Genomic DNA, 18811 nt, shown 5'->3' with positions numbered 1-18811 from the left:
TCCCGGTGACAGGTTTCACTTTCAATTTCCAAGTGTGTCAAAAATGTTTCAACTGCAAAAAGTTTCAGAGAATATGTAAAGGTGAACCTTTATATAAAATTTCCTAACAGCCATCCGTCATCTTTCAGTGCTTTTTATATGTTGAATGGGTTGCACCTGCACCTGTTCTGAGAAGGCCCAAAACCTTCTATCATCACGCTATGTAACTAGCTAAATAAACTAACAAAAATAACATAGTGCTGGCTGTCTGCCAGCTACCACTAGGGGGAGACTGCTGCATACGGCAAGTCTGGCTCCATGTGGACTGCTAATGCCTATCATCTTATCGCTGTAATCTATATTTACGGATAAAAGTCATTTCCTCATTTTTCTTTTTATTCACAGGCAAACTGAGTTCTGTATCTTTTAACCACGAGGAATCAAGATGAATACAGGTATGAACCCTCTAGTGTGTGTCATCTCTAAGGCATAGTTCCCTGTGTATTAAAGAGTGAGCAAAGATTGTAAGTCATTACTACCATATCCGGGTACCTTTCATTCAGTTAACTTTTGAAAACAGACAAAAAGTGGAACTCAAAAGCTGCTACTTCTTGGTGATTCATGACAAGTGTTGAGCGAATCGAACTTCAAGCCGAAATTCTGGAAAAATTTGATTCGCCATGAATCCGAATTTCTTGGCACTTCATGGTAACAAGTAAGGCTACTTTTACACTTGCGTTCGGAGCGGATCCGTCTGGTATCTGCACAGACGGATCCACTCCTATAATGCAAACGATGGTATCCGTTCAGAACGGAACCGTCTGCATTATATTTCAGAAAAAAGTGTAATTTGTATTCAGACGGATCTGTCCAGACTTTACATTGAAAGTCAATGGGGGGCGGATCCGTTTGAAAATTGCACCATATTGTGTCACCTTCAAACGGATCCGCCCCCATTGACTTCTATTGTAAATCTGGACGGATCCGTTTGCCTCCGCACGGCCAGGCGGACACCCGGACGCTGCAAGCAGCGTTCGGGTGTCCGCCTGCTGTGCGGAGCGGAGGCCAAACGTTGCCAGACTGATGCATTCTGAGCGGATCCGCGTCCACTCAGAATGCATTAGGGCTGGACGGATGCGTTCGTGGCCGCTTGTGAGAGCCTTCAAACGGAACTCACAAGCGGAGCCCCGAACGCTAGTGTGAAAGTAGCCTAAATTTTTCCTGAAATGTCAGTAAAAAAAACAAAAAAAACATACCTCTTCCATTTGATCGCGGAGAGGCCGTCACGGCCATCTTGATTGAAGAAAACACACAGACATGTGACGTCACCACGTCATCACCCTGGCTCGGCACGCACCTTCTCTTCAACCTGCTGATCGGCAGGGGTGTCTGACCTCGCCGATCTGATATTGATGACCTATCCTGAGGATAGGTCATCAATAAAATGATCTTGGACAACCCCTTTAACTATTTGCACACTGCAAGCGTCAGTTTGTTTATTCTATATTTGAAACTGTGTTATATCTGCTAAAGAATAATTGTCAACCATGTCATTTGTGATGAAATGTGTCTAAGAGCCTGTCAACCTTGGGACGGCATTGTGACTGATTTGCTGTTTGGAGTGAAGGACTTGGCATTTAGCTTGGCCTTTGCTATGCTGCCTGTTATGTGCAGAAGTAATACGGCTAAGGCAGCTTGCAACACGTCAGTACCACACGTATCCTCATTACTTTTGCCAGGCAGGCAAGTCATAAATTTAGCCTTAAAATGTGTTTATTTGCTGAAAATATATGATCATGTCTAAAAAAAAAAAATATGCAAACTAGCTCACTTTCCATAAAAGAAAGCTGTGCTTCTGCTGGCACCAGTTGTAATTTTCAACCTTTTATAGAGGACCTGTCACCACAAAATGCCGTGCAATCTGCAGGCAGCACGTTATAGAGCAGGAGGAGCTGAGCAGATTATATATAGTTTTATGGGAAAATATTCAGTATAAAGGGTGTATGAGAGACCCTGATCACGCAGACGATTGTCGGGAGGGAAGCGATCGCTCCCGGAACTCGCCTGCTCGCTAGCGGAGGAGACTGCTGCTATTCCATGCACTGACCTTACTTAGCAACATGGGGTGGAGCGATCGCTATGCCATCGCTCGTCCCCATGCTGTACAGTGGTTTGCCAGTGGCAGATCGTAGTTAGGCTACTTTCACATTAGCGCTAGCAGGGTCCGGCAGGCTGTCCCGGCATGCTGCAGTTTTTGTCCAGCCGCCTCTCGGCATGTTTGCCATGCTGCGGTCGCATCTCCCGCCTGTCCCCATTATAGTTAATAGGGCCAGAGCAGACTTCTGGCGGCACACATGGGCTAGCGTTAGTACAGATCCGGCAGGCTGTTCCCCTGCCAAACCCTGCTAACGTTAATGTGAAAGTAGCCTTAGACAGCATGATCTGCCATCGGAAAATCCTGATCTGAAAGATCTGGATTGGCCGATGAATGAGCATCGTGCAATTGGCAGAAGTATTATACTGCAAGATGATCGCTAACGAGCGCACATGCGAATGCTTGTTAGCGATCATCAGCCAAAAAATCTGCTTGTTTAATACACCTGTTACTTGTCATTTATATCTCTGCTATATCTAAGACCACTCTGGTGAACAGCTCTCAGTACACGGGGTAATCAGTGATTGATAGCATTCTCTGTGCAAGTCTGTAAACAGAGATCACTGATAACAGCTGGCCTGTGTACTGAGAGCTGTTCATGGGGGTAGTCTTAAAGGGGTTGTCTCATTTCAGCAAATTCCATTTATCCATTATCATGTTAATATACAAGGCACTTACTAATGTATTGTCCATATTGTTTTCTTTGCTGGCTTAATTCATTTTTCCATCAAATTATACACTGCCAATTTCCAGGGGTTACATCCACCCCGCAATCCAGTGCTTGCACACTATAAGAAAAGGGGTGCTCTGATGGGGTGCACAAATGCCTGCACTTTTTCCTATAGTATGCAAGCACGTCCACCACTGCTGAATTGTAACCCCTGGATACGAGCTGTGTATAATGATTCAAGCCAGCAAAGGAAGAAATCACAGTACATTAGTAAGCCCCTTGGATTAACTTTGTCTATGTGATAAATGCCATTTGCTAAAGTGAGACAACCCCTTTAACACCACCCCCATGTAATGCTTCTCTGGGAAAAAGGCATGCAAATTAGAAAGAAAGTTGTGCATCTGGTGCCATTTGGAAGGGAACTATCCTATAAGAAAATGTTTGACTTAGGGGTCATGCACACGACCGTATGGCTTTTTCAGTGTTTTGCGGTCCGTTTTTTACAGATCTGTTCCGTTTTTTGTTTCCGTTTCCTTTCTGTTTTTCTGTTCCGTTTTTCCGTATGCCATGTACAGTATACAGTAATTACATAGAACAAATTGGGCTGGGCATAACATTTTCAATAGATGGTTCTGCAAAAAACGGAACGGATACGGAAGACATACGGATGCATTTCCGAATGTGTTCGTTTGTTTTTTTTGCAGACCCATTGACTTGAATGGAGCCAAGCACCGTGATTTGCGGACAAGAATAGGACATGTTCTATCTTTTCACGGTACGGAAATACAGAAACGGAATGCACAAAGAGACACTTAAGTTTTTTTTTGCTGAACCATTGAAATGAATGGTTCAATATATGTACCGCATACTGAACTCAAAAAACGTCCAGTATACTGAACGCAAAATGCTGTCGTGTGCATGAGCCCTTAGGGCTGTTTCACACGAGCGGATGCTGTGCGTGACATCCGCTCCGTAAATGACAGCCAAGACCCGATGCGGACAGCAGAAGCACGGAGCAGTAACATGACTGATAATGCTCCGTGCCTCTCTGTGATCTCTTTACTACGAAATCACAGTAAGATAAAGTTGTCACTGTGATTTCGTAGTAAAGAGGTCACAGAGGGGCGCGGAGCATTATCAGTCATGTTACTGCTCCGTGCTTCGTCTGTCCGCATCGGGTCTTGGCTGTCATTCACGGAGCGGATGTCACGCACAGCATCCGCTCGTGTGAATCAGCCCTTAAACAGGCCTTAAGACATAATTTAGGATCATAGCCAAGTCATTATCTCATCTGCTGACAGCTTTTTGGGGATGATTGTGCCTCATCAGTGCAGAGCAGAGACAACTTTTTCAGGATATTTTCCCAGAGATGCATTGCATGGTTGAGACGTCTCCTTACACTTACTGGGCACTCTCCACAAGGATAGCGCACCTCTGCAGATCCCCGACACATTGGGATGTAGTTACCACTTTCCTGGTTTTAAAATGTGTAGTACTGAAAGGTAAGTACATGAGAAATGTAAATGCCCCTACTTACTTGGACTCACTTAGCTACAGTGTGGTTTATAAAGTTATGCTATTGCCATGTACTGTACAGCTCTGGTACTGCACATGCTTCTGTGTATATCTGTCCAGCCATTTTCTCATGTTCTTGCGCTAAAATGGCACGTATGCTAAACATTGCATGTGCTTGCTGTGTCTGTGTTTTGCTTGCATCACTATCACTTTGTGTGCTTCCAGATAGCGGTGGATGTGCTCGCAAACGTACCGCAATGTCTGTCACACTAACAGCTGTGAAGAGAGTGCAAAGTTCTCCAAATCTGTTGGCTTCAGGTATAGCAACTAACCAGACAGCAGAGAAGTTGTTGTTTTTTTTACTGCAGTTCTCACTTTTTGACTGCTGTAAAACATCCCCGTGTCCAAGCCAGCATCAGCTGATGGAGTATTTCGTAATGTATGGATCAATACAGTTGACATAATAAAATGCTCTTGTGATGTGTTGTGTCCATTACTCCATGCCCTAAAGAAGACACAGTGGACTCATGGAAAACTGTTATGGTCTGGTGGAGAAGACATAAAAAAATCTGTATTATTAAAGGGGTTGAAGCAATAAAATATTTATAAGTGCGTTCCTAGAGCGTATGGACATCATAAAGGGGGGTCCCCCTCTCTATGAGCCAGAGCAGGGAGCTTCTAACAAGCAGCAGCTCTCACTCTAGCGGACTTACATTGACACCCATTTCTTTTTATGGCCATACATAATGCTACATTTCCCCTTTAGTGGCAAGTGTAGGGCTTGTGTCTCATGAACCGGGGCACTGGCAGCCAATCAACAATACAGCTTTTACATTGAAGTGGTTGCCTGTGATGAGTGAAAAAAAAATAAAAAATATAACGCAGAAGCAAAAAGGAATGATTTGATAGTGTATTCTGCTTATATCATGTTATCCTCTATTGTTTGGGGGTTCTGAGTTATTGGTCCCCCACCAATATATTTTTTATCAATAGGGGATGACTTGATACAGCCGGAATACCCCTTCAGAGCCTAGTCATTAAGGGATTAAAGGGGTTTCCAGGATATATATATAATAATATTTTTTTACGCACCTGTACCTGGTCCCTGACGCTCCTTTCTGGCTCCTTGCAACTCTTCATTAGTCTTCCAGTCCCAGTCTGTCAACGTCCACACAGATGGGATCACGTGCACCGCTGCAGTAAATGACTGACCTCAGTGGTGATTTGTCCCCAACCCGCACTTCACTGCTGGGTCACAGATATTCTCCACAGATATTCCAGGCTGGGATGCAAATTAAAATCCTGGACAGACCCTTTAAAATGAAAGTTTACCTTTGAACACCATTTTTTCCAAACTGCATGTAGAATTTTTTCTAATACACTATTTCACTTTTGCTATATGGATCCCACTTTGCAGCCTTGCGCTTACATAGGGATTGCCCTGGTGATTGGCTTTCAAGGTCTTAAAGGGAATGTGTCATCAGAAACTGACCTGTTGTTTAAACATGTTTTTAAAGAATTTTTGATGGCTTATTTTTGATTTTCCATGTCACTATATTTAAACAAAAAACATAAATTCCTGCATTTTCTGCCCTGGCCTCTAAGCCTAATAATAGGCGCCACTTCCTAGTGTTTAGAGATCACTTTACTGCGGTAATCTCCTTGGTATTACAGCCTCATTATTTGACCTCTGTGCACAGATAAGACAGGATGCTCCATATCACAGCTTATCTCTCCTTTCCTTGTACAATGACCTCTGCACAGGACACAGAACATGCCCAGAAAACTCTCCTATAGAAGACAATGAGGTCCGCTCCTGACCATTGTGTCTATGGACCATGGGGCTGCCGTAAAGCAATTTTCTTACTGCTTTCTAAATGCTGTTAAGAACAGCTCAGGCAAGATGGCCGCCCCCATAATCATGATCAGGGAATAGAATTAATAAAAATCTGCAGAAAATTAAAACAGATTAGTAAAGCAGTATGTGTGTTGCTATATGGGTTTAAGTGGCAGATAACATTTTCAGTAACGCATTTCCTTTAAGGGCTTATTCAGACAAGCGATGTTCACGTCTGGGTGCTGTGTCAGCACACAGATTGCACATAACAGTCAGTGGGCCCGTTCATATGCCGGATTTTCTAACATTTGGTGTAGAGAAAATTTCAGCAAGCAATACAGTCGTCCAATTTTTGCACAAGACTCACCCATTCAATGTAACAGATCCATGATGAGAAAAATGGACTGCACATGAAGACCTGCTACGTGAGGTCCATTTAAAAATCTAACATTTTCAGCAGCCTGAACACTGCCGAGTGTTAGGCTACCTTCACACTCGCGTTTGGTGCGGATCCATCATGGATCTGCACAGACGGATCCGTTCAGATAATACAACCGCATACATCCGTTCAGGACGGATCCGTTTGTATTATCTTTAACATAGTCAATGTCGGATCTGTCTTGAACACCATTGAAAGTCAATGGAGGACGGATCAGTTTTCTATTGTGCCAGATTGTGTCATAGAAATCCGTCCCCATTGACTTACATTGTGTGTCAGAACGGATCCGTTTGGCTCAGTTTCGTCAGACGGACACCAAAACGCTGCAAGCAACGTTTTGTTTTCTGCCTCCAAAGTGGCGACTGATCGGAGGCAAACTGATGCATTCTGAGCGGATCCTTATCCATTCAAAATGCATTAGGGCAAAACAGATCCGCTTTGGTTTGGACCGCTTGTGAGAGCCCTGAACGGATCTCACAAACAGAAAGCCAAAACCCCAGTGTGGAAGTCGCCTTACATTGCTCAACTGAACACAGACGAAGGAAGGCCTCATGCACACAACTGTATGTGTTTTGTTATTCACAAAACACCCAATCTGGCTCAGTACATGTCGCCATTTTTTTTATTTTTATCTTTTGTAGATATTTTCTAAACATGTCCGCAAAACAGACTAGAATGGAACAAGTTCTATCTTTTTATCGGGACACGGACATATTGATGAGGACAGCAGATCTTTTGCTGCACCTTTTGAATGTTAGATTCGAACCGAAAATAAGGTTGTGTGCATGAGGCCTAGGTCCTACAAGTAGGCTTCACACCATAGGGAAAAGTGTGGATGGCTTCTCATGCTGTGGAATTGCTGCAGATTCACATACAGTGGAGACAATCCACTCATAATGAAGGCCATGCTGCGGATTTTCTAATCCGCATAAAAAGAACAATCATGCATCATTTGGACTCTCCTAATGTATCATAGAAGCTCAGATCAAGCCTCGATGCATCTGGTAACAAGCTGTTATGCCACATGTACAGTATATGCCTGGGCATATCCCATGATAGATGCAAATCCAAACTTTAGACACTCACATAAAGATATCATAACTTTGAAAAAGAAAATGATGAATCACAGGCTATCTTTATACATTTAGATGAAATATTGCTCCATTTGAAAATGTCAAAAAATGAGTCACTGGGTGAAAAATGGAACGCTGGAGAAATACATTGCTTTCACCCCTTTCATTGTGGCAGTAATATGCTTTTCCGAAAGCCTTGCGTTTGCTGAATATTGATGACAGAAAAGTGTCAGTAATTTCCACCTTCAATACTTAGACGTTTGACCTCAAAATACATACGGTGCATGAGCCCTATTTCTGTATTAAAATAACGGCATACATCGATACGACTGGACCGCACAGCAAGGTGCGCCATGTAACAGGTCCATACAACACAGTACCATAGTAAAGAGACAGCCCAAAACCAAGTTAAAGTCTGTTTGAACTTATTTTTGATCAGTTGCTCTGTTTTACAAAAAACTATATTTTCTACAACAAAAAAAATACACAAAATAACATATAATAAAACAGTCTATTCTTTCTTTAGGGCATGGACAGTAATTGTCCTATGGACACATCTACAAATTAGCTTAAGTTTTTTTTGTCTCATAACTTTATATACTGGTCATCTGTGTACTGATGTCAATTAGTCATGTTTTCGGTAAAAAAAGAAAAGAAAATGTACATATATTAACTATCATTCATTTCTCTTTTAGGGCAGGATTCTCTTTCACCTGACTCAGGTACTCAAATATTTCCTTTGTTAGTGCATTGGCTTTGTGATAGTTCTGCATGTGTGTATGTGTTGCTGGTTACAATAGACACCGAAGTTGCACAGTAGCTGGACAGAGATCTTTACATCATATTCACCTGAGTAATGTTAATGGCACTGCAAATATGGTCTGATTTAACTCTAGATATCTGGATATCTTACAATGATTGTGTGAAAGATGGTCTCAATGGTGATTCAAGTGGTTCCTCCCTTGCAGCAAAAGGCTTTAGAAGTGTCCGGCCAAACCTGCAGGACAGGAAGTCACCTACTCAGGTAAATATATGATTTCTGTATAATTTTTCTTCAGATTTTATGACAGGTTAGGAGTCATATAATTAGCAGATTAGATTTGGGTTGAGGGTGGGTATGTGCGCAAGCAGCAGCTGTAAAAGACACAGTGTGACTGGAGAGTATCTCTAGCTCACTGCAAAATTCATTGTGTAAGGCCTCATGCACACGACCGTTGTGTGCATCCGTGGCCGTTGTGCCGTTTTCCGTTTTTTTTCACGGACCCATTGACTTTCAATGGGTCCGTGGAAAAATCGGAAACTGCACCGTTTGGCAGCCGCATCCGTGATCCGTTTTTCCTGGCCGTGAAAAAAATATGACCTGTCCTATTTTTTTCACGGCCAACGGTTCACGGACCCATTCAAGTCAATGGGTCCGTGAAAATCACGGATGCACACAAGATTGTCATCCGTGTCCGTGATCCGTGTCCGTGATCCGTGTCCGTTTTTTCCTATCATTTCAATGGCAAACTTGACTTAGATTTTTTTTTCATTTTTCATGTCCGTGGATCCTCCAAAAAACAAGGAAGACCCACGGACGAAAAAACGGTCACGGATCACGGACCTACGGACCCTGTTTTTGCGGACCTTAAAAAAAAACGGTTGTGTGCATGAGGCCTAACTTTTTGTAAAATGTTGTGCATTTATGAACCCGTCTTTTGTTGTTTTAGTGCATCTAAAGAAAAAAAAATACTTTGTTTTAGCTGATTTAAAGAGGTTGTGTCACTTCAGCAAATGGCATTTATTATGTAAAGAAAGTTAATACAAGCCACTTACTAATGTATTGTGACTTCCCATATTGCCGCCTTTTCTGGCTGGATTCATTTTTCCATCACATTATATACTGCCCGTTTTCATGGTTACGACCACAGCTGCAATCCATCAGCAGTGGTCGTGCTTGTACACTTCTAAGAAAATTTGTAGCAATCTTACTCCAGTAAAAGGGTGGTGTAGAAACTGGAGTAACATCTCCAGACAAAAGTGTTAGGCTACTTTCACACTCGCGTTTGGTGCGAATCCATCATGGATCTGCACAGACAGGTCCGTTCAGATAATACAACCGTCTGCATACGTTCAGAACAGATTCCATTTGTATTATCTTTAACATAGCCAAGACGGATCCATCTTGAACACCATTGAAAGTCAATAGAGGACGGATCCGTTTTCTATTGTGCCAGATTGTGTCATAGAAAACGGATCCATCCCTATTCACTTACATTGTGCGTCAGGATGGATCTGTTTGGCTCAGTTTCGTCAGATGGACACGAAAACGCTGCAGGCAGCGTTTTGGTGTCCGCTTCCAGAGCGGAATGGAGACTGATCGGAGGCAAACTGATGCATTCTGAGCGGATCCTTATCCATTCAGAATGCATTAGGGCAAAACTGATCCGCTTTGGACCGCTTGTGAGAGCCCTGAACGGATCTCACTAACGGAAAGCCAAAATGCCAGTGTGAAAGTAGACTTAGAAGTGGACCAAATTTATGAAACATTGAGTAACATTTGATAAAATTGGCTCAAATTACCGCAAAGCAGAACTGACTTTAAAAGTGGCCCTCAAGATAAATCTCTCACTGTGTTTGCTGGATATTGTCCACAGGAACATGTCTTGCAATATCATTTAACTGAATAATTCAAACACTTCTACAGTAAAAACACCTTTTAACAGCAATAATCAAAGAATTTAGCAAAATATATGTAGAAAAGTTCAACTAGTATTACAGACCTTGTCTCATGAAGACACCTCCTGTCCATATGCCCTTATTCAGGACCCTTCTCTGTGACCATAAGCCTGCATGCACGTGACCGTGAAAAACTGATGTGTGATGGGGTTATTCACATGGCAGTTTTTTTGACGGACAGTGTATAACCGACATAAAAAAATAGAACTGACCGACCAACTGCCCCCATACGATTGAATGGGTCTGTTTTTAACGTTCATTTCCCAGAAAGGCATCAGTAAAAAAAGCCTATTAAAAATGGACAGTTTATCAATTTTTAACAGACTTTTTTTCACTGTCGTGTGCATGTAGCCTTAGCAAACGGTACAAGAGCCACGACTGGGGCTGAACCAGCAATGTGACTGTAGCCTACTATCTATTAGAGATACAATTTATGATATTACAGCTTCTTAGATGCTTTATGTTCACTTGTTTCTATTGAACTTCAATACCCATATAATACCTTACATAGCGATGGAATCGTTTGCAATGGTAATACAGTACTGTGACAGTGCTGTTCACAGATCCCCAAGAACTGATGAGTGAAGAGATGATATCTCCAAGAAGAATGAGATAGAAATCAAAACGCCTTGAATATTCCTGCTGGTATTCACAGCATAAGGCCTCATGCAAACGGCAATTTGTGGTCCCCAACGTCCGTGTGGCGGCCGAGACAGATCGAGACAAATTCAACTTGAATGGGTCCGTGATCCTTCCGCACCGCAAAAAAATAGAACATGTTCTAAGTACTACAAGGCGTTATAGTGTTCCTCTAGTAGCAAGGTGGTGTCAACAGGTGCTTCAGCCCAAATATTAAAAGTTCACACCAAGAGAGGGGGTAGTCCTGCAACCTAGGCAACTATATAAATCTTAAATCCACTACTGCAAAGCCCCTATCAATTATAGTAGGAGCTATATAGGCGAGGCTTCTGTCCCTGCACAGCTGCCTAGGCTACACATATAGGAAAAGTTAATGAAATATGCAAATAAATGGAATTTCATACTTCACTTCTGGGGTTCAGTGGCATTTTTACAATAAATGGAAGAGGAAATGCTGGTGACCTGCCTCAGTACATGCCAAAACACCTCTCTACTATAGCCATACCTGCCAACTCTCATGGAACATCTGGGAGGCTCTCCTAAAAGGGGAAACCTCCTGGACTCAATGAGGAGATGGGAAATTATTATTATTATTATTATTATTAACGTGCCATTAATTCCATGGTGGTGCACATACATATTCAAAGACAAAGACTGGTACAGAAGGAGAGAGGACCCTGCCCTTGAGGGCTTACAACCTGCAAACTTCCTCAGTGCCAGGGAAGCTTCTCAGCAACTCTTGGCTCTGTCATATAAATGGGGCATGGCGTGGCTTGTAAAAAATTCACACATTATTCTTCCAGAAGAAGGACCAAACATATTTGGACTCATGCTTAGCAGAATAGTCTCAACAACAGGGATTTCATTGGAGATTCCGAAGGACTCTTTAAAGAAGGACTCCGACAGTTTTTCCCCCCATATAATGCAGCATAGTCTATTATTAAAGAATTTTGTATACCTGTTTATGTTGGTGTCCATTTATGGGTAATCTGCAATCTTGGCTCCTTCTTCCCCTCTTTTATGGTTCTCGTAATCTAGTCTACATTACCCATTATGCCTCTGGTTTGCCAGAGAAACAGGGGTGGAGTCTTACCATGTGAAGGCAGAAATAGATCAGTGTCTTAGAATTGATGTCTCCTAACTTACAGTCTCGGTGTATCCTATGTGAGCAGCATCAGCCTGTCTCCCAAGACTCCTTGTCAGCTCTAAGAGCAGTGTGAAGCTGCAACTCATAGGATACTCTGTAGACTCTGCACACTGCAGGCACAGATAGTATAGACCGGGTGAGTCAGGGGAGTTTTATAACTATGCTGCTAATCATTGTAGAGACTCCCCTGCTATATTACTGCACCCCAGAACCCGTAGATAAGACAGGAATATCTTTAGTAGCACTGACAGAACAGAAAAAAAGAACAGCTATAGCTTGGTTAGGAGAGGATGTGTCTGAGAATTATTTGGTAGATTATAATATAATCATGTAGCCTACAGGAAGTCAGCAACACAGGAGAGACTGTCATCCTGTCCATTTAGGTAAGACTGACATAATAAAGCTGGCCATAACAAAAGGATTTGTATTGATGGAGCTGAGCTGTGATAGAACAAAGTACACTGCTAAAATATTGCTGTAGAGCTGGCATTATTTGTCAAAAAAAACTGCTGGAGTGCTTCTTTAATTCATTATAGGACTCAAAGCTCCCTTCTAATATTGCTGTGTTCTCTTTCATAAATGTAATCTTATCTTATTCAAATTAGCTTTTTTATCTCATTACGGTGATTGGAAGCTCCATCTTCTCCCTGCATGTTATTGTTTTTAAGCAAGATTTAACATCGCAGCTTGAGATGAACCATCTGGAACAATGCATAATCCCGTATAATGGTGTTTGGGGTTTATCTGAGATTCAGAACATTATAACCATATGGAGAGGTACCATCAAGTATGCATGTTTTCATCCGGTTTTTTTTAACCATAAATCTTAATAAATATTGTAACAGGAACACAAATTTAATTACCAATACTCATTTTTATTGGTCATAAGAAATGTATTTATTTTTGAACCTAAAAGATATTAACATACGGAAAAATATAAATTATGTGCACTTTTCGGGAGGTACAATATCTCCTTATGGAGGGTGCCTAGTAGTTGTGAAGAGTCTTATAGGCAAGGAGAAAGGTATGGTAGAAGAGCTCATTTACATGTGTTCACTTCACATTTACGCATCTTTACTGGCAAATATGGGTCCTTGAGCTTTTTTTTTCAGGTCTATTCAGCCCTTTTTTAAGCCCTTCATGACCCCTTCATTTTCCGTTTTCACGTTTCCATTTTTTAAACCCTGCCGTCCTGGAACCATCAGTTTTTTTATTTTTCTGTTCAGTCATATAAAGGCTTGTTTTTTTGTGGAATAAGGCCTCATGCACACGAACGTTGTTTGTTTCCGGGTCTGTTCCTCATTCATGCGGACTCATTCATTTCAATGGGTCCGCAAAAAATGCGGACAGCACACATACAGCACATCAGTATGTCCGTTCCGTAGCCCCGCAAAAAAAATAGAACATGTCCTATTCTTGTCCGTTTTAAGCATTGTTACAATGGATCCACAAAAATAAATGGATGGCATACATTTTTTGGGGACGGATCTGCAATTTGCAGACCGCAAAACACATACGGTCGTGTGCATGTAGCCTAAGTTGTACTTTCTAATGGCACCATTTAATACTGCATATAATGTAGTAATGGGAAGCTGGAAAAAAAAAATTAAATGGGTTGGAATTGAAAAAAAATAAGCAATTCCGCCATAGTTTTATGGGTTTCGATTTTACGGTGTTCCCTATGCGGTAAAGCTGACCTGTGCCCTACATTCTCTGGGTTCTTTTGATTACAGTGATACCACATTTATGTATTTTATTCTTGTGTTTTAAAAACTTTGGAAAAAATTACTTTTTTATTTTCATTGCTATATTCTGACTTTTCTATATTTCCATCTACAGAACTGTGTGGGGGCTTATTTTTGGTGCAGCAATCTGTAGTTTTAATTGATACTATTTTGGCATGTGTATGACTTTTTGATCACTATTTATTCAGTTGTTTGCGGAAAGTGAAACTTAAAATAAATGAATTCCTCTTTTTTTTTTTTTTTTTTTCCGTTACAGGATAAATATATTTACACTTTACATTTTAATAGTTTTGCCCTTTTAGGATTTGGTGGCACAAACAATCTTTATTTTTTATTGTTTATTTTTATTATGTGTAAAGGGAGTAATTTGAATTTTTTGATTTTTTTAATATACAGATTTAAAATCTTGTTTTTGTTGTAATTTTTTTTAAACACCTCCTTCCCCCAGGGGACCTGCATGTAAAATCATTATATTGCTTCTTCCATACACTAATGTGATTTAATAAACTAGTGTATGGGAAATTCAGTATATTCCAATGCAGTACTGCTACCTGCAGGCCAACATAATATCACAAACAATGAACAACTTCCCCCATCTCAGAGCAACAGAAACCGCTTGGACCCCGGTAGCACAGTGGTCTTGGGGAAAGCTCCCTAGGATGCTGAGGTCACAATTGACTACTTCATCTGAGGAGTTAAATGTCTGTGATCGCCATTATCGTCAATCGCATACATTGACCCCAGGTGTCTGCTGTGTGAAACAGCAGGTATGGCAGCTATGTTGCCCGCATTGCTATGTGCGGCGCATGTCATTAAGGGGTTACATATCATTTTTTACCCTGTTTTTCTATTCATAACCCTCTAGGGAACTTTTTTTTGTCACTTTCTACAGTTGCTGATTTGTAATTCTGCCTAGTAGAATCCATACTGTAACCTCCTAGAAAATTGGTTAGCACAGAAGAAGAAACCTAATGCAAAAGCAGTTGGCAACAGATGAGCACACCTACATTTCACAGAATGTGATGTTTATATAACATAACACATTAGACTTTTTGCACTACATACATTTGATCAATGTACAGCAACTCCACCAGCCTATGTTCATATAAAAAACTTGTTAGATTATTTATTATATTTGAAAGTATCCGTATGGTGGGCCCCCAAAATAAATTTTACTGATGGGCCCTAGGTACCCCAGTCCGACACTGAGTATAATTAACAGATGTCAATCAGGATTGTTTTAACACATTGGTGGGCCCAGTGCAAGGATTTGATGAGTGACCCTCCCCAAACATTCTTCATTATCTTCATATGTCTTCACAGTCATTTAAACATTGTAAAATAAGTCAACCTATTTAGAGGTAACTTTTTAGACACATTTATGGGAAGCTCTTTAACCTATGGGTGATATCATCTCTGGTTGGAGATGTTTGGTTCCCTTTTTTCCGCACTACCAAGACCACCATGATGCCGCCTCCTGTAGATTTTGCTTCCCAGACGTCATTGGCTTCTTGATTTTTCAGCATCCCCCTATTCTCCACTCAAACCCTACCTTTTACTGCTACCCTCAGTGCTGTGACGGTTGCTGCCCCGGAGGTCATAAAACTATAGTTTAGAAATAATGATGCATTACAGATACTAACCCCAAAAAGTAGTAACAGATAGATGGTGGCCTCAAAAATAATACGAGGTATTGCCTCATATTTTGCCCTAAACTGTAATAGTGTCTGAATGAGTTTTAGACCTGGATTGTGATGTACATTTAGCATGTATGCCAGGAAACCTCCCAAAATACATGCAGGTTTCCACAAGGTTATATAAGCCTGGTAGAGGCCAAAAATTATATGGCCAGTATATGCCAGTGTACTGCTAAAACAAAATTCCACTCTTCCATACAATGGTACCCAGTACCCAAAATAAATACATATATATTCAGATCAGATACCAAAATAAATATCCCACACTAGATCACTGGATATGGACCCAAGACTAGAACCTTTTAAAGGGGTTATGCCATGATTGATGTGAATAATGAAAAGCAGACATAATATAGTACATGCCAGTTTCTAAGAAATCTACAACCAACCCTATGCCTCACATGGATCCAGAGCTCCCCCATTCATTGCACAAATTGCTATTGTAGATTATATTCAGGCTGGCTGCTCAAGAGGTGTATCCTTTCTCAGGGAGCGTGTCCTTCCTCCTGCACCTCTCTCACTGTAACTATCACAGCTTATAACGGTAAATATTTCTGGAAGAAGTTGAAGGATGGAACATAGCATGTGCAACCACCTCAGTAGGTGGACATGCACACTGCTATACAGAATAAACACCCAGGCCAGACACCTTAGACAAATAAAGACCTCTGCATAAATATGAACCCAGAACACATACAGACTCTAGGTTAAACCCCTAAAATAAATATGGACCATAACTATATCTCCTGCTCAATAAATACAGACTCCAGTCTCCAGTCGAGAATAGATACATATTTCAGACCGATGCCCTGAATACAGACCACAAGATAAATACAGACCACAAAAATGACTACCAAATCAGACCTGACCCCCTTACCACAGACCCCCAAATAAATACATATGTCAGATTAGACCACAGAAAAAGATACCCTGCGATAAATAAAAACCCTAGAATAAATACAGACCCCAGATCAAAACCTCTATACCAAATCCCCTTAAGAAATAAGGCCCAGACCCGCTAATCAAATACAGATCTGTTAAATACAGACTCTCAGGGAACACCTGTGGTTTTCTGTAGTACACTCACACAAAAAAATAATGCGTCCAAATAGAAATGTTGGATTGCGGCAAAAATTTGGCATGCAGTTGTATCTCAGGCAGATATATAAATGATTACAAGTGTAGTACGATTAGACACTGGGTCTTGCCACAAGAGGGCATACAAGTGCTTCCCCTGCTGCCCTATAAAAAGCCTCTCAGAGGCTACTTTCGGGTAGTGCACCTTTTGGTGGTAGATCATTGACTGCTAGACATGCCTTTATCAGGGGATGCATCATTGGACTTAGAGAAAGACTATAGTCCTTTCAATGAATTGCCCACCACCTAGGCTGTTCTGACCTAGCTGTTAGGATGTGTTGGGAGCAGTGGTTATGTGAGGGCACACACAGCAAACAGGCTTCGGAATGCCCAGACAGACAACCAGCAGAGAGGATCATTTGACCCACCAACAAGCATGAGCAGGTCCCACAGTTTCGTTGTCCACCATTACGACACAGGGAGCACCTTCATTACATACCCGTTTCTTTGCCCAGACCATTTCCAAGTGCTTAGCAGAAGACAATTATGTGCCACAGCACCCATCATTTCATTTGCAGTGGTGTCGTGAATGATAAACCTGGTGTGCTATGCACTGGAACCATATCGTCTTTAGAGATGAATCCAGTTTGGGATTCCATGATGGTTGGTAGATGGTCCCTTCATAGACCACATGTAACACCAGTTGACAACTGATCAACATAGAATTCACTGATTCTGTGCTTGGCAAGCTGCTAGAAGGACGTGGCACTCAAAGGACCGTCAGTGCTTTCTGAAACAGCTGATTGGCAAGGGTCTTGGGTGTCGGACCCTCACCGATCAGATACTAATGCACCATTTGCAGTGGTGTTGTGAATGATAAACCTGGACTGCTATGCACTGGAACCGTATCGTCTTTAGAGATGAATCCTGTTTCTGTTTGGGATTCCATTATGGTTGGGTTCTGGTATGAAGGCCTCATGGTGAGCGTGTCAACCCTGCCTTTGCTGTGGAGCGACACAATACCCCAACTTCTGGTGTGATGATCTTGGGAGCCATTGCATATGACAGTTGGTCACCCCTACGAGGGATACTAACGAGGGATACTAACAGCTCAGCGATATGTGCCGGACATCCTGGCATTTTTCAACAGGATAATGCTTGCTCCCACACAGCAAGGGTTTCTCAGGATTGTCTCTGCCAGATTCTAACACTTCACCAGATTTAATGCCAGTTGAGCATTTGTAGGGCACCAGCTTTGACAGCCTACAGGTCCAGCTGCATCATCTGTGAGCTAATGTGCTACAGGATACCATACCGAACCTGTATGCCTCCATGCTTAACTGTATATTATCTTGTATTCAGGCAAGAGGCAGCCCAACAGGCTGTACAGTTTTTGCTATTAAACTTTATCCTTTCACTCTAATATTGTAACCAAATTTTAAAAATTTTAGTCACATCCCTTCTTCCTAGACAGTTTTCAACCCTGTAGGTATGGTAAAAGATTTGCAGTCTGTCATATTGAACAATTTCAGCAGCACACTGAAAAGGATTCATTAGTTCTTCTAGGTTCTAATTTACATAATAGGTTTGCATGAACGTAGAATGAAAATGCTTATTACCATTTTTCATACCAAACAACGGTGTCTGAATTTCCATTTCTCTGTAATGGAATAACTTTTTATATAGTTGAACTATTATAAACCAATGGGGTCATTTATTATACTGAAGTACGTCTATATTACATGTACTTCTGGCGCAGATTGTCGCGCAACGGTTAGTTGTGCCGCAATCTGCAACTTCACCCTGATCACGCCAGGTCTAAAAAATTGGGCGGGGAAGGGTAGGGGCCGGAAGGCCCGTTTCAGTCATCATTTTCTACGCCTGTTTTAGGTGTAGAAAATGTTCTAAATGTAAGACAGCTCAGAAGCTTTCTTACATTTAGAACTGGCGCTTGATGCCCTGAAGTTATGGAGAAGCCGGCGCCTCTTCATAACTACGCCGGATACTCCACCGGCTATGGGGCTTTATTAAGACCGGCGTCTAAAATGCCAGTCTTACGTGCGCCCAAGTGTATATCATCAATTCAATAAAGAATATACGTATCATAAGAAACCACAGGG

The 18811-nt window shown here is 41.6% G+C and overlaps 1 protein-coding gene across 6 annotated transcripts in view; it reads left to right on the top strand.

Moving 5' to 3' along the window:
• SORBS2 (sorbin and SH3 domain containing 2) overlaps window positions 1-18811 on the top strand; it is a 280974-nt gene that overhangs the window by 131475 nt on the left and 130688 nt on the right. For 4 of the 6 annotated variants that reach the window (XM_044297794.1, XM_044297802.1, XM_044297838.1 and 1 more), the window contains exons 3-6: window positions 385-434; window positions 4545-4637; window positions 8364-8390; window positions 8565-8692. In XM_044297794.1, coding sequence (XP_044153729.1) covers window positions 425-434; window positions 4545-4637; window positions 8364-8390; window positions 8565-8692 — 258 coding nt within the window. In that variant the 5' untranslated portion in view covers window positions 385-424. The remainder of the gene's footprint in view (window positions 1-384; window positions 435-4544; window positions 4638-8363; window positions 8391-8564; window positions 8693-18811) is intronic. The other 2 variants (XM_044297811.1, XM_044297818.1) reach the window with 2 other exon arrangements.

Source organism: Bufo gargarizans, chromosome 1 (genome assembly GCF_014858855.1).
Source record: "Bufo gargarizans isolate SCDJY-AF-19 chromosome 1, ASM1485885v1, whole genome shotgun sequence".
Classification (NCBI taxonomy): domain Eukaryota; kingdom Metazoa; phylum Chordata; class Amphibia; order Anura; family Bufonidae; genus Bufo; species Bufo gargarizans.
This window is presented reverse-complemented; position numbering and strand designations above follow the sequence as displayed.